The sequence below is a fragment of the Stenella coeruleoalba genome (assembly GCF_951394435.1).
Source record: "Stenella coeruleoalba genome assembly, chromosome: 4".
Lineage (NCBI taxonomy): Eukaryota > Metazoa > Chordata > Mammalia > Artiodactyla > Delphinidae > Stenella > Stenella coeruleoalba.
Window position 1 is genome coordinate 107,480,247 of NC_137149.1, and position 27,724 is coordinate 107,507,970.

General features: G+C 37.9%; 1 protein-coding gene across 1 annotated transcript in view; it reads left to right on the forward strand.

Moving 5' to 3' along the window:
- Positions 1-887: 887 nt before the first annotated feature.
- Positions 888-27,724, forward strand: part of CFAP299 (cilia and flagella associated protein 299) — a gene marked incomplete at its 3' end in the record, with an annotated part of 625,628 nt that continues 598,791 nt past the window's right edge. The window contains exons 1-2 of the mRNA XM_079920505.1: positions 888-1,413; positions 19,357-19,487. Coding sequence (XP_079776631.1) covers positions 1,303-1,413; positions 19,357-19,487 — 242 coding nt within the window. The 5' untranslated portion in view covers positions 888-1,302. The remainder of the gene's footprint in view (positions 1,414-19,356; positions 19,488-27,724) is intronic.

A 27,724-nucleotide genomic window follows, 5' to 3' on the forward strand; every position in this document is an offset into this window, starting at 1 on the left:
ACTTAGGACAGTGCCTGGTATGCAGGGTGCACTCAATAAATGGTATTATTATTATTAATGTTGTTGTTATTATGTGTCCAGGGTTTCTCTCTCCTTTCTTTCTGTTCTCCTAAATTAAATGATTACATTGCATTTAAAAATAATGTCCAAAGTGCCTTTTAAAACATTTCAGAATATATTAATTAAAAGACAAGTCGGTAATATCCTAGAGATTATTGTTTACATCACTTAAACTGTACATTCATGACATCCTAATTTTGAGATGACTTTTTAAACTAAGAAAGCTAACTCAAGGTGAAGTATCTTACCAGATGTTTTCATTAAAAAATGTTTTTGCACTTCTGTGAAAATCTTCAGAATCAATTCAATAAGTACTTAGAGAGCAACTACCTCAGGCTCAAGTGTTGTATTATGTGTTAATTCCTAAGGACCATTTGTAGAACGTTAAAATCCAAAAATGGATTCTGAAAAGTTTTGCCAGCTGCCAGGTTGGATTACTTTAAATCCATGTTTTAAAAATGCAAAACTGTTCTAAAGGAAAAGTCTTTAGTAAAAACCTTTACTGTCTAAGTTTCCACAGATATTGTACCCTTTGAAAAAGACAGCTTCAACAAGCCAAGGTCTTTCATTGTGTGCTTACTGAAACTTAAAAAGTAAAAAGAAAAAAAAATTAAAAACAAGCACTTGGAAAACAAACAAACAAACAAACAAAAAAAACCCAAGCACTTGGGGCCAAAAAAGGTCTTCAAAGACATTTCGTTGAGTTTCTTTCCTTTAGGAAATTCACAAATTCTTCCTTGTAACCAAAATTTTTGAAATAACACAATCATTAATGTATTTTTTTATCGGATTTGTTCACAAGACCATTTCCAGAAACTTGTTTTGAGATACTCTCCCTGCAAAAGTGGATCTTCAGTTACTTGAGAACTAACCATGAAATTTTTGTCCTTCACAGCACTGTTTTAGAACAAGATTAGGAGCGTTGATCTATAGTATTTTGTCTACATATTCTTTTAAATTTTGGATTGCAATTTGCATCTCTCCCGTGGCTGCATGTTTCGCCGAAGTCCGGTCAGTTGATGGTGTCAGACCTGAACTTGGACTGGGTAATTTGAGACGGCGTTCCTAGGAGTTAGAAGGAAGCCTGAAACGCTAGCAAGACACGGGGGTGGGATTAACGTCCACAGCTCCGCACCGGTTCCCAACTGATTGGAAGGGACGAAGTGGGTGGAACCTTCTGACCCTGCCCCCGCCCCCCCCCCCGCCTCCGTTGCTGGGGACGCTCCGACCAAGGCAACCGCAATGGATCAGGAAGAGGGGTGGACCACCGTGGACAATATAGTCACTCAGTTCAACACCTATGAAGATTTCCTGGATTCGCAGATTACTACACTGGACTTGTACTACCTGGAGGTAAGGGCGGCAGCCACGCAGGGTGGCCACAGCTTCGCGTTCCTCGGTGCCTCCCGAGCCCCCGCGTCGTGGGGTGTTCGCCGCCTGGCGGTGGACCGCGGGAACGGCCGACTCCGCAGTTTCCCGACTGCTGTACGGCGGGGCCTGGGTCCGTACAGAATTCGGGGCCCTGGCGTCCGTGACCGGCACAGAACCGCGCACGCGCGCGCGCGCACGTACACTCGCTGCGGGGCCTGGAATGTCTGTACGGCGGCTTCCGTCGCCCAGCTCCTGGCCCGTCCCCTTTCCAAAGTCCTGCTCCTTTGAGGAACGGGGCTGGATTCCGAGGCCCACTGAGACCCTTCTGGGGTCTGCAATTCAGGTCTGACACTGTTTCTCTCTCCTTTGCCAGTTTGTACTAAAGAACAGAAGACAGTATCCTCCCAGGTGTATCTAGTATATACTAGGCATTTGGTTCCATGAACTTCCACCCCAAGCTAGTTGACTCAGAAAGCCCTTTAATTACGGATACACGTTACAGCTCCCTGGCATTGCAGGCATGAGCTGATTCATTTTTATCGAGTTGATTGTTCACAACTATAGTTGATAGTTAAAAAAAAAAAAATCCTGCAACACAGCAAAATCGGACGTAATTGGGATTGGCTACTGTCTTCCTCCCAGCAGCCATCCTCCGACCTGCCTCTTAAAGGTGTGAGGATGGGCAGGAAGCTGATAGGGGGCGGGGGGGGGGGGGGCGGCGCGGAGGGATGGAGTTCTTGTGCTCTTTGGGGAGAACCAAGTTGAGCGGGGAAAATAATAGACTACGGGTCCTGGGAAGCAGGAGGTGGACAGTGGTCCCTAGAGCCATGGCGTATTCCCAGACTAGGCCGACTAAATGGGCACTGACTTGGATTCTCCTGCCCTGGACCCATGCCACAGAGCCGCCAATTGCCCCTCTCTATTTAGGCCAGAAAGAACAAGGGCCTCTGTTTGGGGTCACACCATACCTGAGTCTGAGAAGGATTTGTATCCTGCAGCCAATCCCCAAACTCCTTATGCGCAACAACGTGATTCAGCCGTTTAGGGGACTGAAATTTTTGTACTTCAGTGATCGTGTTCAAAGTGAGATTTTACTTCAGTGTAGGTTCCAAGGTCTGAAAAGTGCTTATCCTCCAAAACACATTCATGTTCTAGATAGGAACATAATTTTAAGGAGCTAGAATCATCTAATTTTAGTCCTATCTCTGCTAAGAACAAGTTGTGTGACCTTGGACGGATAATTTGATCCTTCTGGAATTAACTGTTAAAAAAAGCCAGGTGGTATTTCCAACATATCTTCTGATTTCAAAAACAAGCTTTTGAATATTTTATACAGATAACATGTTTAAAATCATGAAGGTTCCGTTTTATGCCTTGCATGGAAGTCACTGCAATGAAGGGGAAATAGTAGTGGTGCCAAACAATGTTTGCATCTAAGGTTTTGAATATCTAAATAAACAAGAATGAAATATAGACAATAAATATCCCAATAGGCTATAATCATCTTTGTAGCACTTGTGGAAAATTGCCAAGCTTAAGCTTGATATCCTTAAGAAGGGTTTCAACTTTTTTAAAGGCAGAGGTTTTTTTTTTTTCACGTGAATTAGAAACTAAGAGCATTAACGTTGATTAGGAGTGAGAAATTAATACTTTGTGTCATCAATCAGAATTTTAAAGTTCTGCAAAATGGGAAATGGTGACCATGTTTAGGCGAAAGGTAAAGAAATTTACTTTTAAATTTGGCACTGGTTAGGACAGTTGCTGTCAACCAGCCTCTTTCATTGGCCACCTTAGCGCTGGCATGATGGGCACAGGGAGGAAGATGGAGGCTACACATGGGCCCAGTAGGGTGGGCTTCCACTTGTCAAGGCTGATGTAGCTACTGGCTACCTCAGAATGTCCAACTTGGATGACAGGCATTCGACTGTCAGCAAGCAAGTCAAATGCCTCCGATATAGCACCATTTTTCAAGGGAACCAACTAGCCACTTGGTGGCAGCTAAAAGCATTGGGCCCCTTCAACTTTGGAAGGGTCAGCAATTCAGTGTGATAGGAACAGCCACATTTGGTAGTAATGGGTTTGCTCTTCTGGCTGTAGTCATAACACTGCTCTGCTACCTCATGGAATATTTTTTTCTCTTGGCTTTATTGAGATCTCATTGACATATAGCACTGCCTAAGTTTAAGGTATAGAGCATAATGACTTAACTTACATATTTTGCAAAATGATTACCACAATAAGTTTAGTTAACATCTGTCATCTCATGTAGATGAAAGAGAAAAAAAGAAAAAATGGTGTTTTCCTTGTGATGAGAACTTTTAGGATTTACTGTCTTGGCAACGTTCAGCTCTACCACCCAGCAATGGTAGCCATAGTCATCAGGTTGTGCATTACATCTCCAGGCCTAATTTATACCTGGAAGTTTGTACCTTTTGACCACGGGCATCCAATCCCTTCATCTGGTAACCACATATCTGATCTCTTTGAGTTTGTTTTTTTGTGTGTTTGTTTTTAGATTCCACATATAAGTGAGATACAGTATTTGTCTTTCTTAGTCTGACTTATTTCACTTAGCATAAGGTCCTCAAGGTCCATCCATGTCGTTGATGATGGCAGAATTTCCTTCTTTTTCATGGCTGAATAGTATTCAGTATGGCTGAATGGTACACCACTTTTCTTTATCCATTGATCTGTTGATGGACTCTTATGTTGTTGTTTCCATGTCTTGGCAGTTGTAAATAATGCTATAATGAACATGTGGGTGCAGATATCTCTTCAACATAGTGTTTCTGTTTCCTATGGATGTATCCCCAGAAGTGGAATTGTTGGCTTGTGTGGTAGTTCTATTTGTAATTTTTTGAGGAACTTCATATTGTTTTCCATAGTGGCTGCAAGCATTTCCTTTTCTCCATATCCTCACTAGCATTTGTTATCACTTGTCTTTTTGATGATAGCCATTCTAACAGGCTGTGGTAGTATCTCATTGTGATTTTGATTTTCACCCTACTGATTAGTGATGTTGAGCACCTTGTCATGTACCTGTTGGCCATCTGAATATCTTCTTGGGACAATATATCTATTCAGGTTCTTTGTCCATTTTTAAATTAGATTGTTTATTTTTCTGCTATTGAGTTATATGAGTTTTTCTTTTTTTTATATTTTGGATTTTAACTCCTTATCAGATATATGATTTCCATTCCATATGTGGCCTTTTCATTTTGTTGATCATTTTGCTGTGCAGAAACTTTTTAGTTTGATGTAGTCCCACTTATTTACTTTTGATTTTGTTGCTTATGCTTTTGGTGTCAAATCCGAAAAATCATTGCCTAGACCCTTCAATGAGCTTTTTTCCTGTTTTCTTCTATGAGTTTTACGGTTTCAGGTTTTACATTTAAGTCTTTAATCCATTTCAAGTTAATTTTTGTGAGTCATGTAAGATTTGGGTCTAGTTTCGTTATTTTACATGTGACTATCAAATTTTCCTGGCACCACTTATGGAAAAGACTGTCTTTTCTCTATGGAATATTCTTGATTCACTTGTCAAATGTTAGTTGACCATATGCATGGGTTTATTTCTGGGCTCTCAATTATGTTCCATTGGTCTATGTGTCTGTTTTATGCCATTACCATACTATTTTGATTACTATAATTTCCTAATATAGCTTGAAATCAGGAATTGTGATGCCTCCCAGTTTGTTGTTCTTTTCCAAGATTACTTTGACTGTTTGGGGTCTTTTGTAGTTCCATATAAATTTTAGGATTTTTTTTCTACTTCTGTAAAAAATTGTCATTAAAATCTTGATGGGAATTGCATAGCATCTATAGATGGGGTCTTATGGAATGACTATTTCATCCACAGGCACAGGGTCCCATTTACCACTGTGTCAGACTAGGGACCTAGGCTACAACAGAGGAGCTGTGGGAATAAGGACCTGAGCATGTGGTTCACTTTTAATGATATATTCAGAAACATTCAGAGCTGCCAGCAGATAGATCATTGGAATGGGTTGCTAAAAGCATAAAAAGTGCCAATTTGGAGATGATAGTTTCAGAGAATGGGTGCCGTCCACCGTGATACAGCATATACTTAGCATCCAAGATCTTTGCACTGAGCTTTGTTCCCTTTTTCTGGGAACTAAGAGGTTAAAGCATCTAACCTAAAGAATCTGGACTTTCTTTCCTCACTGGGGGCTCTGTGGGTTAATTGTCCTGGTACTAAATGGGGGAACATGCCATCAGGTGACTTGGTGAGAGTCAGTTGAATTAGAAGTTATAACTCTTGCCTGGAATCTTCAGGCTCCTTGTCTAGGAATCAGGAGGCAAGAAGAGAGTCACCATCTCGGCAAGCATAATTGAGCTTTACTGTCAGGAAAAGTTAGGACTTATAAAGTCAGTCATGAAGGAACGTGTTTGGAGTTCTGGTGACTCACTTGGATGCCTCTTGGTAATCTCTCTCTCAGTTGTGGTGGTAAATGTACAAGGGCAGCAACCCAGACTTGAAAAGGGCTTCAGAGCCCTCAGGAATGAGGGTCTGGCTCACACCACTTGATATGCTACCAAGACCAGCAGAGGTGTTAGTTGAGGGTGAGGAGAATCTAGACTAGGTGGCAGAGGTAGGAGATGGTATTTGTGTGGTTCTGAGTCAAGCTGCAGCAACAAGGGCTGAAGTTTACCCCAGTATCTTTCTTCTTCTTGCATACATCTGAGTAGTCTTCAAAAATATATATTTTTTAAATAAATTTTATTTATTTATTTATTTATGGCTGCGTTGGGTCTTCGTTGCTGCACACGGGCTTCCTCTAGTTGCGGAGGGCGGGGGCTTCTCATTGCCGTGGCTTCTCCTGTTGCAGAGCACGGGCTCCAGGGCACATGGGCTTCAGTATTATACTACATAAATATTTTCATTATATGTAAATATATATATTATTCTTCATTTATATTTTCCACACAAAAGGTAATATTTATATCTTTCTGTAACAAAAAAAATCGACATTAAATCTTGGAGGCCATTTAATGTCACTCTATATAGGTCTTCCTATTCTTTATAAGTTGCTACATTGAATCCACTGTTTACTTAGGTTGGTCCTTTGGAAGTTCATTTGCCTTATTGCAATACCTCAAACAACAGTGAAATGAGCGTCTTTTGTACATCCTCTTTGTGTGCAGTTGTAAATGAATCAAAAAGTAGAATTGATGGGTCATAATAAACATGGTCAAAGTGCCCTCCAGAGTAGTCATTGACTCTCCCACCAGCATGTATGAGACACCTTTTCTCTCAGACAGTCACCAGCACTTGATATTGTCGACCCTTTTATTTTTTGTCAAATCATATGTGAAAAAAAACTCGTTGTTTTAATTTTAATTTCTCTGATTATTAGTGAGGTTGACCATCTTTTAAATTTTTCCTGGCCATTTGCATTTCTTTTGCGAATTGCCTATTGCTCTTCCTTGATTCCACCGCCCCCCACCCCCAGCTTGTTTTTCAAACTTTCTTTCCTCTCTTCAGGCTCTTAGTGGATAACTTCATCTTCCAAATCAACAAAAAGAGTCAATCAGGCTGGAACCCTCTTCAGTTTTCTACCATGAAACTTATAAAACCACCTTAATTTCTGCCCATCCTCTCTTCCTTCCCACCTGTGTTAATGGTGTCTACCATGCATGGTGCCTATCTGAATATACTGAATCTGGCATTTGAACACCCATTATCATTATAATGTTTTGGGAATTTTCCCAACTCTGAGTCCCACCTCCCTAAGGTAGAGGCAGAAATTCATCTTCTTGGTTTTCCTTGCTGCTAGTTTATCCTTGTGTGACTTAGGCACTGCTAATCATATACACCTACATGAGACTGCTGTATAGGAAAAGAGTGACATGAGGAAGAAAGCACCATGTAGAATCCATTTTGTATTGAATGAGGTGGTTGAGGCTCTTGACTTTCAGTTGATGCAGTGGCAGAAATTCAGGCGTGTAATGTCCTAGGTCAACATGATGAGTTGCAGTATATGTTTTCAGTGGTGGCAGTGAGGGATATTTGCTGAAATAGTTTGTATGGCTTAGAGTATTGTTTCTGGCTGTGTAGGCTTCAAATTTCACTTTCCCAGGGATCTTTTGAGCTATTGTATTTTAATAATTCCTTTTTATGCTTATACAGTAAACCCTGCTGTTTACAACTAATAGGCTTGATTGATGATGGTCACTTGCATTCTCTACCCTTTCCTTTCATATATTTAGGGAACTACCTCTATTGATTAGCTCCTCTCACCTTTAATTCCAACAGTCCCTTCTGTGCTCAATGAGGTATCTCCCATTCTCCCCTCCATATCTGTCTTTTCTTCCTTTTTTACAGTTATCCTTTTTGAATGAATTGTAAAATCCTTAATCTTCATTTCCTCCATCTTCTGTTTTTCAACCCACCGCTAGCTGGCTCGCATCTTCACATTCAATAGAAATTGTTCTTGCCATGGTGACAAGTGAGGGATGTGTCACTAAATCCAATGGACACTTTCTGGTTTAATCATTCAGTCTTCCATTGGAAGGATGGATTGGATTGTTTTACAACTAGAGGCAAGAGAGTTTTTCTGAAGCTTTTTAGGTATATTAAAAAAAGAAGAAGTTGTGGCTGAAGTAGACACTGTGGATTGTAGAGCCCTGGATATAATCAAGCTTGCTTCCTTCCTTCCTTGCTTGCTTCCTTCCTTCCCTCCCTCTCACCCTCCCCCCTTCCTCCCTCCTTCCTTTCCTTCCTACCCGTCATCTGTCTATCCATTTTCCTGGTAAATATGAAATAGAATAAATCTATAATAGCACTAGGAGACATGAAAGGATGCTACTCTACAGGATCAGAAATTGTGCTTATTTCTGATAAGTTAGAGATTGACAAGATAGAGAAAACCATAGCCCAAAATTAATAAATAAGAACAGTGTTGGGAAGGTAAAGCAGATTTAGAGAAAAGTCAGAGGTAACAATAATACAAAGAGCAAGAGAGAACCTATAATTGATTAAAGAAGTTAATTCTGCATTAGCTAAGCCAGAGGTGTATCCTATCCCCAGCATATACCTACAATGTTTAACCCAAGGGTAAATGAGAGAACTGCTCTCTAAAAAAAGTGCCTAGCAAGGAGTCCTGGAGCAGGTAAAGGGGCTTGAGAGATAATCAAAACTAAGTGTGAAGTAGCTAGATAGTGCTAGAAGTCCAGAATAGATGTTGGAGAGGAGAAGATAATCTGGAGAGAGTTACACTTATTACCAAGTCCTTCTTATTTTGGTAATTAGGTTGGAGAGGGTGGGACTTACCCCAGACCGCCTTCCTTCTTCATGTCCGCATCCTCAAGTGGAGTCTGTACATTGCTATACTCTGCTCTTTTACACATAACTTCCTCAGTTCATCTATTCAGAGGAGAAACCAGTTAGGGAATCAGATCTGTACGACTATAGAGGGAATCCATGCTAATGACTTTGCTAATTACCCAGTTCTCTATTCATAACTATGTATTCCGAGATGTTTGAGGGAACAAAGGAGCATGAAAGAGAGGGCCTAAGATGAATAGAGGAGAACAAGTAATGTCAGACAAAACAAAACACTCAAAACCCTGAGGCAACTTTAAATAAATTCCAATTTTCTACCTTACAGGCATTTTAATATGTATAATATGAAGTCTGTAAGCAAAATAATAGACTGGTATGAAAAGGGAGCAATCAGAGAGCAAGAAAGAATTCTTAGAAATTAAAAACTTGATGACATTTTTAAAAGAGGTAATTAATGGAAGGAGAATGTCACTTTTAAAGGACAATTTAATGATCTGGAAGTTAAAGTTGATGTAATTACCCAGAATGCAGTAAGAAAAAAATGAGGAAAATAAGAATTATATGAAGGAAAGTATGAACAAATAATTCCAGGAGGCTCAATATTTATCTAATAGATATTCCAGAAAGAAATTATACAGAAAATGAGGGGGATAAAATAATCAATGAAATAACAACAACAACAAAAATTCTCTGTGTTGGAGATAAGTGCAAGTTGTAAGTGCCCATCTTACAATCACTTGCTTAGTAGGATGAATGAAAAAGATCCACACCTTGGCAGATAGTGGTAGAATTACAGAACTCTGAGAATAAAATGATAGTTCAAAAATAATTCAAATTACATGACATCAAAATTAAAAACTTATGTGTATTGAAAGACACCATCAATAGAGTCAAAAGGCAACCCATAGAATGGGAGGAAATATTTGCAAATTATATATCTGATAGGGGTTAATATCCAGAATACGGAAAAAAACTACAGTTGAACAACACAAAAGCAAATAATCCAATTAAAAATTGGGCAAAGAACTTGAAAAGATGTTTCTCCAAAGAATGTATGCAAATGACCAATAAGCACATAAAAAGGTGTCAACATCATTAATCATTAGGGAAATGCAAGTCAAAACCACAATGGCATATCACTTCACACCCATTAGGATAGCTATTATCAAAAAAAAGTAGAAAATGACAAGTGTTGGTGAGGATGTGGAGAGACTGGAACACTGTACACTGCTGGTGGGGATGTGAAAAGGTGCAGCCATTGCGGAAATAGTATGGCAGCTCCTCAAAAAATTAGAAAGAAAATTACCATATGATCTAGAGATTCCATTTCTGGATACTATGTAGCCAAAAGAATTGAAAGCAGGAACTTGAACAGATATTTGTATACTCATGTTGATAGTAGCATTATTCACAATTGCTAAAGGTAGAAGCAACTCAAGTGTCTACTGATGGATGAATGCATAAACAGAATGTGGTATATATCTACAATGGAATATTATTAAGCCTTTAAAATGAAGGAAATTCTGAAACATGCTACAACATGGAAGTCTTGAGGACATTATTCTAAGCAAAATAAGTAGCCACAAAAAGACAAACACTGTGTAATTCCACTTATATGAGGTGCCTAGGGTAGTCAAATTCATGGAGACAGAAAGTAGAATGGTCATTGCCAGGGTCTTGGGGGAAGGGAAGATGGGGAGCTAATGTTTAACTGGCACATAGTTTCAGTTTTGTAAGATAAAAAGAGTTGTGGTGACAGATGGTAGTGATGATAATGTCACAATAACATGAATGTATTTAATACCACTGTACCGTACACTTAAAATGGTTAGTTTTATGTCATGTATATTTTACCACAATTTTAAAAATAATTCAGAGTGTCAACAAATAACCTGTAAATGGGAATCAGCTTGATCCTAGACTTTGCATTCCTAATAGTGATTCCTAGAAGAAAATGGAGTAATATCTTTAAACTTCTTAGGAAACTTTACTTTGAGCCTAGAATTCTGTCCCTGGCTATATTCTGTCCCTGTTTGGCCCCTGAGATTCTGTCTTACCTTGAGTTCTATCCTACCCCAACGTGCTCTGTGCTGTGTGCCCCAAGAGGTTGATTTCTGTTGACTACTTCAACTGGACTCCCTTTACATTTGGCCAGTTGGGTTCAGCCAATAAGAGGCACCAGTAAGAAATTAGAAGCCAGGAGGCTGGGCATTGTTTTTCAGACTCCTTCCATACTATGCTGCAGGTTAGCAGTCGATATTTTCTTCCACCAAGCCAAAACTCAGGGTCTGATAACACTGTCCTACAGCCATCTCCCTGTGTCCTATTAGTTGCTCCCTCCCCTTACCTCATTTGCATAGGTTAATGGCTACTAATACAGTAGCTTACTGCTGTTGCTAGCTGCAGGGTATTTCATTGTCCCACTTGGATTTCTCTTAACCTGGTGAATACCTTTGTAAATTAACTCAGCCATTCAGTTTCCTTCAGTTACTCCATTTAAATACATCATCTATTTCCTGCCTGGACTCTGACTAAATAAGCTAATATTCAAATGGGAATGCAAAATGAAGACATTTTTTGGGAAAAATCAAGGACTCATAAAACCACCTACAGATCTCTTCTGAATTCATAACTTGAGCAAATGCTTCATATATTTTTACACAGATTTTCAAATTATTACTATAAACTTGTATGTAGTTTTCTTTTATCTGTTGTTATGGCTCTTTTCTGATTTCTAAAATTGTTTGTGTATTCCTTCTTTTCCACCATAAATCTTGCCAAATGTTATCTATTTTATTGGTCTTTTAAAAGAATAAGCTCTTGAGGGACTTCCCTGGTGGTCCAGTGGCTAAGACTTTGCACTCCCAGTGCAGGGGGCCTGGGTTTGATCCCTGGTCAAGGAACTAGATCGACGTGCCACAACTAAAGATCCCACATGCCACACCTAAAGATCCCGCATGCCGCAACTAAAGATCCCATGTACTGCACTGAAGATCCTGTGTGCCGCAACTAAGGCCCAGTGCAGCCAAATAAATAAATAAGTAAATATTAAAAAAAACAAAACAAAGAGGAAGCCCTTGAAATCAACTATACTTCAATTAAAAAAACAGAATAAGCTCTTGGCTTTCATTAGACAATTAAAGCTGACTGGATTTGTATATTTTAATTTCTATTTTATTCAGTTTCATAATGAAATGAACAGTTCATTCAGTTGTTTTTATTCTTTCCTTCTATATCATTTTGGTGTATTTTGTTATTCTTTCTCTAGTTAAATGGTTAGCTGTTTATTTTCAAGCTTTCTTTTCTCTATTAAATGCACTGATGCAGTTTTTCTGTGTATTTTATTAAGGTTTCATATACAATTTCCTTGCCAGAATTTTTAAACTCTGTATGACAAAATATAAATCAAAAGATAAGCAACTAGCTGAGAATAAATATTTGTAAAATGTATACTCAACAAGGACTTGCTGTATAGAATATAGCTTTATAAATCAATAGTAAATAAAATCCAATAGAAAAATGAGCAAATTTAACAAACAGGTAATTCTTATATGGATACTAAAAAGTAATAATTATTTGAAAAGTTGTGTATATATGGCATAATATCTTTATGGAAAAAAGCTTTTAAAAATCATGAAACTATGTCAAATATTTTCCCCTTTCATAATGTGGGTAGTCCTGTGTAACTAACCTGCCACCAAATGGCTGGCTAATCCCCAAACCGTGAGCTTCTCATTTTCTTTTCCCAAGGCCTTCAACACACTTGGAAGCAACCAATACCATTATGTTTCTTATTGCCACTAAATTGTCCTCCGGCAGCAAACACTTGGTTACCTAAAGCTCTGTTTTCATTGCATGTCTTTAAAGGTGATAAATAACTTGGCCTCTGCATTTCACTGACTACAGTATAATCTTTTCTAGTGTAAACAGGGCTTGTGATACTTTTAATAAGATCAGAGAACCAATTCTAGGTAACCCAGAACCAACTCAGAGAACCCACCCTTAAATTTCTATTCCTCTGGAACCATTGCCAATAGCTAGTTGTGACTCATTCAGGGTTCAGTCAGAGAAGCAGAACACACACACATACATATATATGTAGATGTAGATATATGTATGTCACATGTATTTACTTTTTTATAGAGATTTGCCCCTACACAATTATGAGAACTGTTTAAATGGTCAATGAAAGGCTGTTTCTTTGGTGTCTGGTGCTGGAACCTGAAGTCATTAGGACAGACAGCCAAGAAGGAAACGTACATGAGAATTATGGGAAACAAGGGCAAACAGACCTGCAAGGATGAGCTAGAATTCATAAGGACAAACTGGAACTTGGATCAGGCCCTCACCTCTTTCACACCTCCAACTTTGGTGGTAGAAGAGATCTGCAGAAGAAGCTGGCACCTTTAGTCACAGAGCTTAACATACTCATGCACTTGGCCCAGGAGTTGGAGGAGGTACAGGAGAAGCTTCTATAAGAGCTAGAACAATATGGCTTCTCCTTTTCTGTCTTCCAAATCTATTGCAAATGTCTCTTGTGGCCCAATCTAACCTGTAACTATCTAAGGAAGAAAAATTATGGAAACAAAGCTCCAGCTTAGCTAAGTTGACAGAATACAAATTCACTACATCTGCCACATGTTAATTTTTTCACAAGGAGAATGTGTTTATGTCTGACTTATATAATTAAAAATTAATGAAAAGAAAAGCATGTAATTTTCTTAAACCATTTTATAGGACTTGTGTAACCCTGACATCAATCTAGAGAAGGATAGCACAAAATGGAAAGCTAAAGACTAATTTTACTTATGAACTGGAGGAAAAGAAGTGAAAAATGAATCTAGGACTATATTAAGAAATAATAGATCAGAGACTACTAAATACTACTCCTAAGTAGTGTGATTTATCATAGGAATGCAACGATGAGTTCAGACAGGAAAGATTGAACTTCTCCTCAGAAATAATACAAGTCATGGGACAATGGGATGACATCTCTAAAGTGCTGAAAGGTAAAAAGTCAGCCTGGAACACTAATCCAGCAAAAATGTCTTTCAAAAATTAAGGTGAAATCACTGAAGAAATCAAAGAGAAAATTTAAAAAAATTCCTGGAGGAAAATGAAAAAGAAAACCCAACAATCCAAAATCTAGGGGATGAAGCAAAGTCAGGTCTAAGAGGGAAGTGTATAATGAAAGAAGGGTTTCAAGAGACAAGAAAAATCTCAGATAAACAACCTAACCTTACACCTAAAGGAACTAGAAAAAGAAGAATAAACATAACCCAAAGTGAGTAAACAGAAAGAAATCATAAAGATCAGAGCAGAAATAAATGATGTAGAGACTAGAAAAACAATAGAAAAGATCGTTGAAGCTAGGAGCTGTTTCTTTGAAAAGATAAACATAGTTGATAAACCTTTAGCCAGCCTCATCAAAGAAAAAAGAGAGAGGGCCCAAACAAATAAAATCAGAAATGAAAAAGGAGAAGTTACAACTGACACCACAAAAGTACAAAGGATCATAAGAGACTACTATGAACACCTATATGCCAATAAAATGGACAACCTAGAAGAAGTGGACAAATTCCTAGAAATGTACAATGTCCTAAAACTGAACCAGGAAGAAACAGAAAATATGAACAGACCAATTACCAGTAATGAAATTGAATCAGTAATAAACAAACTCCCAACAAACAAAAGCCCAGGACCAGATGGCTTCTCAGGTGAATTCTACTAAATATTTAGAGAAGAGTTAGCACCTATATCTTTCAAACACTTCAAAATATTAAGGCAGAAGTAATGCTTCCAAACCCATTCTACAAAGCCAGCATCACCCACATACCAAAACCAGACAAAATCAGACCAAAAAAGAAAATTACAGCCCAATAGCCTCAAAAATTCTCAACAAAATGTTAGCAAACTGAATTCAACACTATATGGAAAGGATCATACAGCATGATCAAGTGAGATTTATCCCAGAGATGCAAGGATGGCTCAATCCACAAATCAATCAAAGTGATACACCATATTAACAAACTGATGAAGGAAAATCATATGATCATTTCGATAGATGCAGTAAAAGCTTTCGACAAAATTCAATATCCATTTATGATAAAAACTCTCAACAAAGTGGGTATAAAGGAAACATACCTCAATATAATAAAGACCATATATGACAAGCCCACAGCTAACATCATACTCAACAGTGGAAGGCTGAAAGTGTTTCCTCTAAGATCAGGAGTAAGACAAGGATGCCCACACATGGCACTTTTGTTCAACGTAGTATTGTAAATCCTAACCACAGCAGTCAGAGAAGAAGAAGAAATAAAAGGAATCCAAACTGGAAAGGAAAAAGTAAAAGTGTCCCTGTTTGCAGATGACATGATACTATACATAATAAATTCTAAAGATGTCATCAAAAAACTACTAGGACTCATCAAGGGATTTGGTAAAGTTGCAGTATACAAAATTAATATACAGAAACCTGTTGCTTTTCTATATGCTAACAATGAACTATCAGAAAGGGAAACTAAGAAAACAATCCTGTTTGCAATTGCATCAAAAAGAATAAAATAGTTAGGGATAAATCTAACTAAGGAGGTAGAAGACCTGTACTTGGAAAAACTTAAGACATTGATGAAGAAAAGTGAAGGTGACACAAACAGATGGAAAGATACACAGTACTCATGGGTTGGAAGAATTAATATTGTTAAAATGACCATACTACCCAAGGCAATCTACAGATTCAATGCAATCCCTATAAAAATACCAATGGGATTTTTTCATAGAACTAGAACAAATTCTAAGATTTGTATGGAAACACAGAAGACTTCAAATATCCAAAACAATCTTGATAAAGAAACAAAGCTGGATTTCAAACTATAATACAAAGCTATGGTAATCAAAAAAACATGGTACTGGCACAAAAACAGACACATAGATCAATGGAACAGAATAGAGAGCCCAGAAATGAACCCACACTTTAATGGGAAATTAATCTTTGACAAAGCAGACAAGAGTATACAAGGGGAAAAAGACAACCTCTTTAATAAATGCTGTTGGGAAAACTGCATAGCTGTATGCAAAGGGGTCAAACTGGACTACCTTCTCACACCATGCACCAAAAGACTTCAATGTAAGACCTGTAACCATGAAACTTCTAGAATAAAGCATAGGCAGTGTGCTCTTTGACATTGGTCTGGATAATATATTTTTGGATATTTCTCCCCAGGCAAGGAAAACAAAAGGAAAAATAAACAAATGGGATTACATCAAGCTAAAAAGCTTTTGCACAACAAAGGAAACTATCAACAAAACAAAAAGGCCACGTACTGAATGGGAGAATATATTTACAAATGATATATCTGAGAAGGGGTTAATATCCAAAATATACAAAGAACTCATACAGCTCAACATCAAAAAACCCCCAAGCAACCTGATTAAAGAAATGACAGAGAATCTGAATAGACATTTTTCCACAGAAGATATACAGATGGCCAAGAGGTATATGAAAAGATGCTCAATATCACTTAGTCATCAGGAAAATGCAAATCAAACCCACAAAGAGATATCACCTCACAACTTTCAGAATGACTATTAACAAATACCAAATAACAAGTATTGGCGAGGGTGTGGAGAAAAGGGAACCTTCATGTACTGTTGGTGGGAATGTAAATTGCTGCAGCCACTGTGGAAAAGAGTATGGAGATTCCTCAAAAATTAAAACCAGAACAACCATACAATCCAGCAGTTCTACTCTTGGGTATTTATCCAAAGAAAATGAAAAACACTAATTTGAAAAGACATGCACCCCTGTTTTCATCATAGCACTATTTACAGTAGGCAAGATATAGAAGGAACCTAAGCACCCATCCACAGATGAATGGATAAAGAAGATGTGGTTGCAATAGCATATTACTCAGCCATAAAAAAGAATGAAATCATACCATTTCTGAAAACACGGATGGACCTAAAGGGCATTATGCTTAGTAAAATAAGTCAGACAGAGAAAGACAGATACTGTATGATCTCACTTATATGTAGAATCAAAAAAATCAAAACAAATGAACAAATATAACAAAGCAGAAATAGAGTCAGAGATACAGAGAACAAACCGGTGGTTGCCAAAGGGGAGGGAACTGGAGAGAGGAGAGAAATAGGTGAGGGAGAGTAAGAGGTACAATCTTCCAGTTGCACAGAAGTAAATGAGTCACAGGTATGAAATGTACAGTGTGGGGAATATAGTCAATAACTATGTAATATCTTTGTATGGTGACATATTTGTTAACTAGATATCATGGTGATCATCTTGCAATGTATAGAAATATCGAATCACTATGTTGTGTGATAGGACCTAACTTAGTGTTGTAGGTCAATTATACTTCAAAAACAAACAAACAAACATACTCATAGAAAAACATCAGATTTGTGGTTACCAGAGGTTGGGGTGTGGAGGGAGGGGGAATTGAATGAAGGCAGTGAAAAGGTATTGAACTGCCAATTATAAGAGAAATAAGTACTAGGGATCTAATATACAGCATGATAAATATAATTAACGCTGCTTTATGTTATATATGAAAGTAAATCCTAAGAGTTCTCATCCCAAGGGAAAAAAATATATTTTTCTATTTCTTTAATTTTGTATCTATATGAGATGATAGACGTTCACTAAACTTACTAAGGTAATCATTTCGTGATGTCTATAAGTCAATTATATCTCAATAAAACTGGAAGAAAAAAATTAAGGTGAAATCAATATTTTTTTCAGTAAAACAGAAGCCACAATACTTTTGTTGTTAGCAGACCTTTACTATAAGAATTGTTAAAGTTTTTTAGGTAGAAGGAAAATCATATATTAGTAGGAAACTTAGGTCTACACAAAGGAATGAAAATCACCAGAAATGCTAAATACGTGAATAAATAAAAGTATTTTATTTCTCAGTTTCTTTAAAGATAATTCTTTAAAGATTATTGACCATTTACAGTAGAGAGATGGCTTGTAATTCCACCAGTTAAAACATGGTAATGGTTAAGTGGGGCAACAGCTTCAACTTTGTACCTGATCTTGTCATTTGTTGCAATATACATGAGTGTCAGTGAGTGCAGAACTATCCAAATGATTCTGTGTGGCTCAGGTAAGGCACACAAGAATGCATAATTCATTCCATATACAAAGTTAGTACAGGAAATTTTTAATGGCCTTTATTATGTAAAATACTCTGTTGACCACAAGCAACTTATATTCCACTAGAAGAACCCCCACAGTCTCAGCAGAGCTCACTGCGAGTTCTTCCCGTAAGCTCACTTTAAGTAATGTATTTAAGAAAATCATTCCACTTTTGTAAATCAAACCCGAAATCTGCATCGCTTTTTCATTTAAATATTAACTCCACTAGGTGGAGGCATTTGCTCAGTTTTGTTGTTCGCACTAGAGCAACCTGGGATAGCAAGTATAGTGAGCAGGGGAACAAGTCAGAAAGAAGGCAAAGCGCCCTTGTGCAAAGCCTGGTGCTTTGTCTTAACTTGGCAAATGTATCCATATTGCTACACAGAGTTCAGCAATTTGCTTTTAGTGTTTAGCAAAGCAAAGTAGCAAAGTTTTCTAGGTTGATGGTGTCTAATTTTTTTTTGTTAGAATAGTTGGAACTTTAAAATAGCCACCATGGGTTGTCTAGATTATTAACCACGAATCTTAAGTTTTCTTATTTAATTCTGTTAGACAGTTCTTGCATTCAGCAGTGATGTAGTAAGTAAGGGTCTGTAACAATAAAATATATGCTGTCTTCTCTATATTTCAGACATTTCATGTTTAATGTAAGGATAATGTAATATGTTAATATACATATTTTTATGTAATACATAAGCCTTTATATTAGTAACTTCAAGTAAAATGTCACCTATTCAAGTTTTGGGGAAATGCTGTTCTTTTTTGAATATGCTATGCAAGTGACAAAAATGTGTGTGACAGTTCTTAAAGTAACTGAAATATAAAAGGTCTAAAGGACTGTGGGGAAATTTTTTTTTTTTTCAGTTTGAAGCTTCTTGTCATCTTCTTGGGTTTCTACTTCTCTGCTTTTATTGGTACCAACATTACATGGAAACAATATCTTTCTACTCAAATAGGAAATTCATCTGCCCTTTGTTTTGTATTTGAAGTTATAATGCTCTGTGTCATCAGTTAATTGACTTCAAGGAAGTAAGTCTCTGAAATGTTGAACTTGCTGAAAGCAACCCAATTTTCTTTTTGTGCAGTTGGTTTTTAAAAAGTCTTTCTTGTATAAATACTATTGTCTATAGTTTTATTGTTTTAAAGATACTTTATTACCTACAGCTGTTCTCATAAATTGATTAAAAACATTACAGACTTTTGTCCTGCAATCCCTTAGAGAAAATTTAGTGCTTGATGTTATTATTTTTTTTTCATCTTATATCTTTGGGAAAGGGATGACAAATCAGATGTTTATAAAACTGTTGTTAGAAAGAATTCTAACTTTTCAATCTAATAGATCTTGTCTCATATTTAAATATTCCATTTGATTTTTCATTTAAAACAATTATTCAGTATACATTGGATAAAATAAGATGTCTCATTAATCCACAAATGTAACAATTGATTTTCTTTTTAGGATGAAGGCCTGGCCCGCCAGTTGGTGGAGCTAGGCTACCGCGGGACTGGAGAGGTGGTGAAAAGGGAAGATTTTGAAGCAAGGAAGGCAGCTATAGAGATTGCAAGGTTGGCTGAAAGAACTCAGAAAAAGTAAGTGTCCATGTTCCAAATGGATTTTATATTATATTGTAGAGTCTCTGGAAAAATCCAATTTTGTTGGCATTGTTTTAATTTAGAAACATTGGTTGGAGCAGGTAGAACTTGGAATATTCCAAGCATTTGTTCTGCAGATCAGGAACTGGAGGAACTGTGATATTGTGATAAAGCCACATGAAACTGTGAGCTACAAATTTAAAAATATAAATACCAAAATATGGCCATCATGCCAATAAAGTCCTGTTTACACATAGCTCAGTATTATTGGCTTTACACATTTATATACTAAAAGTATGAGTGACCTTTGCCTTAGAGTTCTTTGTACTTTTGAGGCCTGTAAATCTTTGGCTTCATTTATGTTCTCACATTTTTGTAGACATTGATTCATTGAACTCTATTTAAACGATCACTGGCTTTTGTTAATATGACTCATATGTGGTTATATAAAATATGAATCTAATAAAGTATGTTAGGAAAGAGATGTACACCTAAAGTGAACCGTATCAAACTAAGACAATCTGAAAAAGACTTGACAAAGTAATTATTTACTTTTTAAAAATGAATGCTAAAGTTTTAAATGTTGGTGAGAAAAATTACTTAGAAATTGGTATAATATTCTTAGATAACATTAAAAAAAATACCCAGTAATTATGAGTAGAAGTCTCCCATGTATTTATTATAAAAATAACATTTGGTAGTGAATTGGTTCTGGGAATGTGCAATTTTAATTGATTGTTCTAGTGGTTCTTGTATTTCAGAACCCTAGAATATTGTCATTTAATACAGTAACATTCAGTAATATACTAGTTTTCTATTGCTGTCATAACACATTACCACAAATGTAGTCGCTGAACACGACACAAGCGTATTTATTCATAGTTCTGTAGGTCAGAAATCAGAGTACAGTGGCTCAGCTGGATTCTCTGCTACATATATCACAAAGTTAAAATCCTGGTGTTGGCTGGACTGAGTTCTTTTCTGGACGCTCTGTGGATGAGTCTGCTTCCACCCTCATTCAGGCCAAATTCATTTCCTTGTGATTATAGGACTGATGTCTCATTTCCCTGTCACCCGTCAATCTGGGGACTCCTCTTTGCTCCTGTAGGCTGCCCACATTCCTTCTCATGCTTTCCATGTGGCTGCCCACCAGCAAGAATGGGTCAAGATCCTGCCAACCTTTAAATCTCTCTGACTTCTCCTTATGCAAGTCTTCCCTGACTCCAGCCACAGAAAAATCTCTCCTTCTGAGGGCTCATGTGATCACACTGGGTCCATCTAGATAATCTAGGATAATCTCCCTATTTTAAGGTCTATAACCTTCATTACATCTGCAAAGTCCCTTCTGTCATGTACTGTAACATACTAATAGGATTAGGCATGGGGATCTTTGAAGGGGCCATTCTTCTTACCAAAGGTAAATTTATATAAAACTTCACTAGTTTATGCAACACAAGTATACTTGGCTTCTATTTGTAGAAAATTGAAATGATGCAAAATATATGTGTACATGTGATGTGTCATATAAAACATCAGGGGAGTCTTCTCTTTCTGTTTTTAATCAATAAATGTTTATCAGTCAGGAGCAGAAGTATAGAGATTTTTGTGAGATTTTATAAGGAATTAATGTATATTCATATTTTATTAGAGATGTATCCTATTTTATATCAAGAGGAGTTGGTCATGTTTACAGTATAAATTCTATCCATGTACATGTTCATTTTGTGTTTGGCTCAAAATGAGTATTTATTTTATCGATAGTCTCTTTAACTGGCCAGAGCTGGAAGTCATCAGACTACTTAAGTGCCAGTCTTGGGAGACTAATCCCCACACAGAGCTGCTAGAATCGGAAAGCCTTTTCATCTGCGCATCTTCTCATCTGCCTTTGTAGTGGGATGGGCCCCATATGTTTCCTCTTTCCTTCCCTGCCAGGTCCATTGTAGTGTTATTGGCAGCAGGGCCAGCAGAGTGTGGACACCAAATATGTCCTGTGCCTATATTTGCTTGAGGATCACTTTGAAAATATGCATGAACATGTGACTGCCCGCCAACTGGTACCAACTTGGAAACACGTGATTCTACTATCAGATTCTCTTAAATTCTCTAATGTGTGGGTGAGCAGCCCCAAGTAGATCACAATCCTCTTCACTAGCAATCATAGAGCACCCGTTTCAAGAAGTGCTGGCGCCTAAGAGTATGTCACTTACTTAGAATAGTTTCATAGATAAAAAGGGTCTGGTTAAAGATATTGGGAGGGGGTATTTTGATAAGTATTTTGTCAGAAGAAGTCATAAAGTGAAAAAAATTATTTTGACGCTTTATTTAGTCATTCACTTCACAAATACTCATAGACAACCATACTCCATTAGGCACTATGCTAGGTGCTGGGGATACAATAGAACATAAGACTTAGTCCCTGACCTCAAGAAATTTGAGGGTTAGATAAATGAAAGACAGTTACATTGCTGGTGGGAGTATACAATGGAAAATAGTTTGGCAATTCTTCAAATAGTTAAACATAGAGTTACCATATGACCCAATAATTCCACTCTTAGATGTATATCCAAGGGAATTGAAAACAGAGGTCCACTTAAAAACCAGTGTTCCTAGCAACGTTATTCATAGTAACCATAAAGAAGCAACAACCCAAATGTCCACCAGCTGACGAATGGATTAAAAAATGTGGTACATAGATAAATTGGAATATTATTTAGTCATAAAAAGGAGTGAAGTACTCTTACCTGCTACAACATGGGTAAACCTTGAAAACGTTAGGCTTAGCAAAAGAAGGCAGACAAAAAGATTGTAAATTGTATAGTCCCATTTATATAAAATGTTCGGAATAGGTAAATCCATAGGGACAGAAAGTAGATTTGTGGTGGCCAAGGGCTGGAAGGAAGAATGAAAGAAGAATGATTGCTAATGGGTTATGGAGTTTCCTTCTGAGGTGATAGAATGTTCTGGAATTAGATATGGGTGATGACTGCACAACTTTGTGACTATACTAAGAGCCATTGAATTGTATACCTTAAAAGTTTGAATTTTATGGTATGTGAATTATATCTCAATTAAAAAAGGCAGTTACAACGGAAGATAACATATGCTATCATAGGTGTTGTGGCAACACCCTAAAGTAGTACTAAGTCAAGATTTGAAGGATGTGGAGAACAGGGAAGGCTCTTCTTAAGGCATGACTGCTAAATTTACCTTTAAACGATAAGTAGGAGCCAAGCAGGCAAACAAGGGTATGAAAATGGACACATTTACTTTGCCTCAATTCTATGATAAATTTTTCTTCTTCACAAATCATTCTCTCTACCTCTTTGTTTTAACTTGTGCCTATTCCCTTGCTAAGACTTTTTTCCCCCCTTAAGTTGTGCCAGCTAGAGGCCACTCATTTCCACACGTACTGGATTGGTGGTGGTGGCAATGGTGGTGGTAGGTGGGCTCTGCATTCTCCTAGCTTCTTCAAGCTTTGCTTCAAAGCCATCTCTGCTTCACTATCATGTAAACAGCATCTCTCATCTCTCTTACCCTGAGATTCATGCCAGCTGGGTTTAGTAGCCACAAGGCAGAGACTATAAAGTTTGGAAAGAAGGGATGGGATAAGTTTAGCTGGTGGTTACTGAGGTAGCTCCTATCATAAGTCCTGGAGAATTTCTATTTGTAGTGAGAAGTTCAGTTGATTTCTATGGGTGATGGAGAGATAGACTTTGACTGCACAGAAGTTGAATATTGGGTTCTTGGGATCTAGTTAGTAGTTACAACTGAGTCATCTCTCAGGTGGAACACTTTCCTGGATGAGCTTGTAAGACCATTGGCCTCTTCACTTTGGGTCAGCTTATCTTTGTAGGAGATGAATTAGCACTTCTTAAAACTGCTTCTGAGATAATGACCTTATTTTACTGAAACACAGAATCTGAAACATAGATGGAATAAATGGCAGCCCTGATGGAACTGATAATTATACTGCTTGGTTGTTGCTATCTTCTCAAGAGACTTTGTGATGAGCCTTTGGGAATTCTTGTAAAGTGATTGACAGGAGTCTCAGATGCTGAATATATAGGGATCCCTGTGATCCTTTTTGCTGAAATGAAGAGGGTATCTGTGGTGATTAAGGAGAAGGCTCTTGTGTCCTTTTATCCTCTGGTACATCTGGGACTAAATTTTAAAAGTTGGACAAGTCCCCAGCCTTTTTTATTCTAGCCAATCCAGTCAGTTTATCAACTGTCAACTATTTCTGGTGTGATTGGAGTATTCTTCTTCAATTTGTTTTTAAAAATAGGAGTTGGAAGTATCTATTAATTGATAACATGCTCTTTTAATTTTATGAAGATGAAGTTGGATAAAAGGTCAAAATTTGTTTCATGTAAAATGACTTTACTCCATTCACTTTATGATCAAAAGTGAATACCATATGCTAGTGAATTAAATGAATTTCTGTAAGTTTAAAATGTTCTGCTAGATAAAATCTGGCTTCTGTGAAATGGTTTCAACTTTTTGCTTTGTTTCAAATATTTTATGTTTTAAAAGTTATTCTGATACATTTTATAGCTCTTAAACAAAAAATATGGAGTTGTGGCTTGTCACAGACTAGCTGCTCCAGGAAGCAGACAGTGAGGGTTAAGAGTGCAGAAGGTTTGATGGGGACGTAACACCTGTGAAAGGAAAAGTGAGGAAACAGGACTAAGCAGGGTCAGAATCTTGATGCCAAAGTTACAGAGACTCTCCCAGCACAGTGGAAAGCTCCAGGGTAAAGGCTGTCCATTAAAGAAGTCCCACATTGGGTGAAATGTTCAGGCCCTGGTACCTCTTCTGTGCCCAGTCATTGCCTGAGGACTGCCCCCAAAAGTGTGATCTCAGCTTGAAACTGAGGCAGACCCTGGAAATGTTCACAGCTGGAGGCTGTCAGCTCAGCAACTCCTCACAGCCAGGCAGAGAGGCCTTTCTCCAAGGGGTATCTGAGTGATGTGTCCATATGCCTGCCACAGTTCGCCCCTTGTGACATACAGATCTATTTTGTGCATGCAGGGAGCAGTTCTTCCAGAGCACCAAGGGCCTTTCTCCTGGGCAGGATACTCAGAAGAGGAAAGTTAGTCCCCAACACTGCTGTTGGTCTGGAGGCCAGAGGTGGTTCTCATCATCTCCTTCTTCCATTAACCATCCTAAATCCTCTGCCTTCAGCTGTCACCTCTCTGAGTCTCAATCATAAGATGGTGGAGGCCCTGGTAATCCTACTGTCCTTAGGCTGGGGTTGTTGCATTTCTCATTCTCATTTAAAACTCTATAAGGGAGTACCAAGAGGTAGCTAGGTGGGCCGCTCGAGTTTGTCACTTGTTACTCTCTACCCCCATTCTGTAACAACAGTCCTATCTCTCTTGCTGATCAGCAGCAATTACTCTTCACAAGATAGTGTCTCTCTGTCTTGCCTGCTGTTCCCTGGGCACAAGACGCTCAAAGTGCTCATGTGGCAGCCATAGTTTGTAGTTCAGTGAGACACTTGCTGTTTTCCCTGGTGAGAGTGTTCTAAAAGATGGCGCCCTATCCTTGAACAATATTGCCTCTAAGCTGGTGATTCAGCTGTGCCTTAAGTGGACCATTCCAACACTTTCAGGTTGACAGCTTCTGATGGGGCACTGTGTGATATGGCCAGAAGATCCCATGGTCATGAGCTCTCTCCCACACCTTTTTTGTTGTATAGCGGGTTCCCTGGTTGGGGTGCTATGCTGTGTTGTATTCCATGCCTGTGGATCAGGCATTTTGTAAGTACCCAGATAGTGGGGCCAACTAAGACCAAGGAGGCAGAAAAGGCACACTCATATCTGGAATAGGTAGATATTCCCGTGGGAATGAACTGTTGTCCCTTCTTGGTTTATAAAAAGGACCCAGTGTAGTCAAATTGAGTCCATTGTTCTCCTTGAGGAATAATGACCTACCAGGGGCTCAACATTGGTCTCTGTTGCTGGCAAATTGGACATGGAGAAGTAGAAGTAGCTAGACTGGCCTTGGTAAGTGGGAGTCTATGCTGTTGGGTCCTTGGATAACCTTCATCTGCTCTACATTGTTCATGTGTCCATCATGCCATTATTGAGAAGACTGCTGACAAGGCTGGCTGACATCGACTGGCTGAGCCCTTTTGTCTGTTTGGGTTGTTTAGTGCATCATTTTTGGTGGGTGTTATAAAAATCTTCACACTTGTACTCATTCCCCTATGTCCATCCATGTGACTCAGACATTCCTAGTCTCCAACTTTTTTCTTCACAGTTTCCTGCTCAGCCAGCCAGTCCATTCACCATTGCTTATGAGTCTCTTCTAATCTTTGGGACATTTCTTTTTCCTTATCCTTCCACACAAAGTGGGTGATCAGATGTGTCACCTGAAGTTCTGCCCATTTGGGAAAGTTTTTCTTCCCTACTGTAATTTAAGGCCATCCTTGAATTTTATGGGTTGAAATGTGTTCTCCAGCAAAGGTATGTTGAAATCCTAATCGCCAGTACCCTAGCATGTGACCTGATTTGAAATTAGATCATTGCAGATATACAGATCAACGATCCCTGGGTGGATCCATGGACACAGTGGACCTATTATAAACCAACCCTTGGCCAGGATTCCATGTGTTATCTTACCCTCCTATGCCTTCACTCTAATAGTGGGACCATGGTGTTTCTTTGGATCTCCAGATACCAATCTCAGCTATGACCCTGCACCCAATACTCTATCAACTATCTGGCTATTCTCCTTTCCTTAGTGTCTACTCATTTAAGTAAATGGTTAAAGATCCCTTGGGGGAAGAACAGAGGGAATCATTGCAATGGATAATTGATATAGTGTTACAGGTCTATTCCTCTAGCACAGGGTAACTTCTTTAGTCAGCATGTTCCTAGTCTGAGAACTGGATCAGGTAGAGATACTGGGCAACACGTCCTGACTTTCTATTGTAATGGCTGCCTTCAACCTCAGATAATTAACTTTTATTTCTTGTTGTGATACAGATTGAGTAGTACCTTTTTTGACCGCCTATCTATTTTGCCTCAAGGGATGTTGTGTTCAATAAACCAACTTCATGACTTTCAAGGTTAGGGTCCTTGACTCTGAGCTTGTTGGTCTTTATAATAATTACAAGTCCCTGGATTCTTGAGGTTTAGCTCCACTTCTGAGTCTGCAATATATGGTACTGGTAAATGCTCACTCTCAACTAGTTGAATATTGTAACAGTACTGAGATTACACACTGAATTTTTCCTCCTTTCCTCCCTCCTTCCCTCTGCCTCCCTTTCACCCTTTTTTTCCTTCTCTTTCTCTCTCCCTCCCTCCCTTTCTCTCCAACAAGCAAGCAATTACAGATGGTGTTGATATTTCCAAGGAACATCATATTATCTGTATCTATCTATCTATCTATCTATCTGTCTGTCTGTCTGTCTACAGACAGATACAGGTGTATCTATATTATTCTTTAGTTGAGTACTTATATGAACGTGCTCATAAGTGCAATTAATTCTGCCTCAGAGAGTAAATGGACCCATTGCTTAGATGAATTGATTATTTTTGTATTTGGCAAGTTGTTAACATTGCCACATTTATAGATCTTAGCCTATTTGAGCTTAAAATAAATCTAAAAATAGTCACAGAGAAAACTATGTAGACAAAATCCAATATTGATAACAGTTCAGCTAATGATTAATCAAAAGCAAATGAAATTCACATGTTTAAAAACGTTATAGTCCTTTTCTTCAGAATATTATTTAGATTTGTTTCTTTTGTGTTCTTAATTTAGCTCTTGATTTAAATTGTGTTGATTCATTCAATACTCATTCATAGTCCCTTTGTAGGCAAATTCAAGGATTTCTTCTCAGATTCACTTTGCTTGGTTGATGTCTACTGATGCCTTTAACAGCAATTTGGAATTATCCATTTCTTGAAATGTTCCCTTTGAATTTTATTACCTTTAACCTCACATTTTCTTCTCTTTGCTGTTGTCCACTATCTTTGCTGTATCTTCTTCCTTCTCACTAATTTGGATCTCTCCCAAAGGACAGTTCTTTGTTTTTTTTCACCCTTTTTAATACTCCACTATTTTCATATATCAACCACTTTTACGTTTCCAGTTTTCCTGTGTCAGATCTCCAATCCTGATTTCTTTCTAGGGTTTTTAACTCCATGTTTGTTTTAATACTGTGTTGTCAAACCAATAACAAAATAGTAAAAAAAAGTCTCATTATTGTTCCCTTACAGATC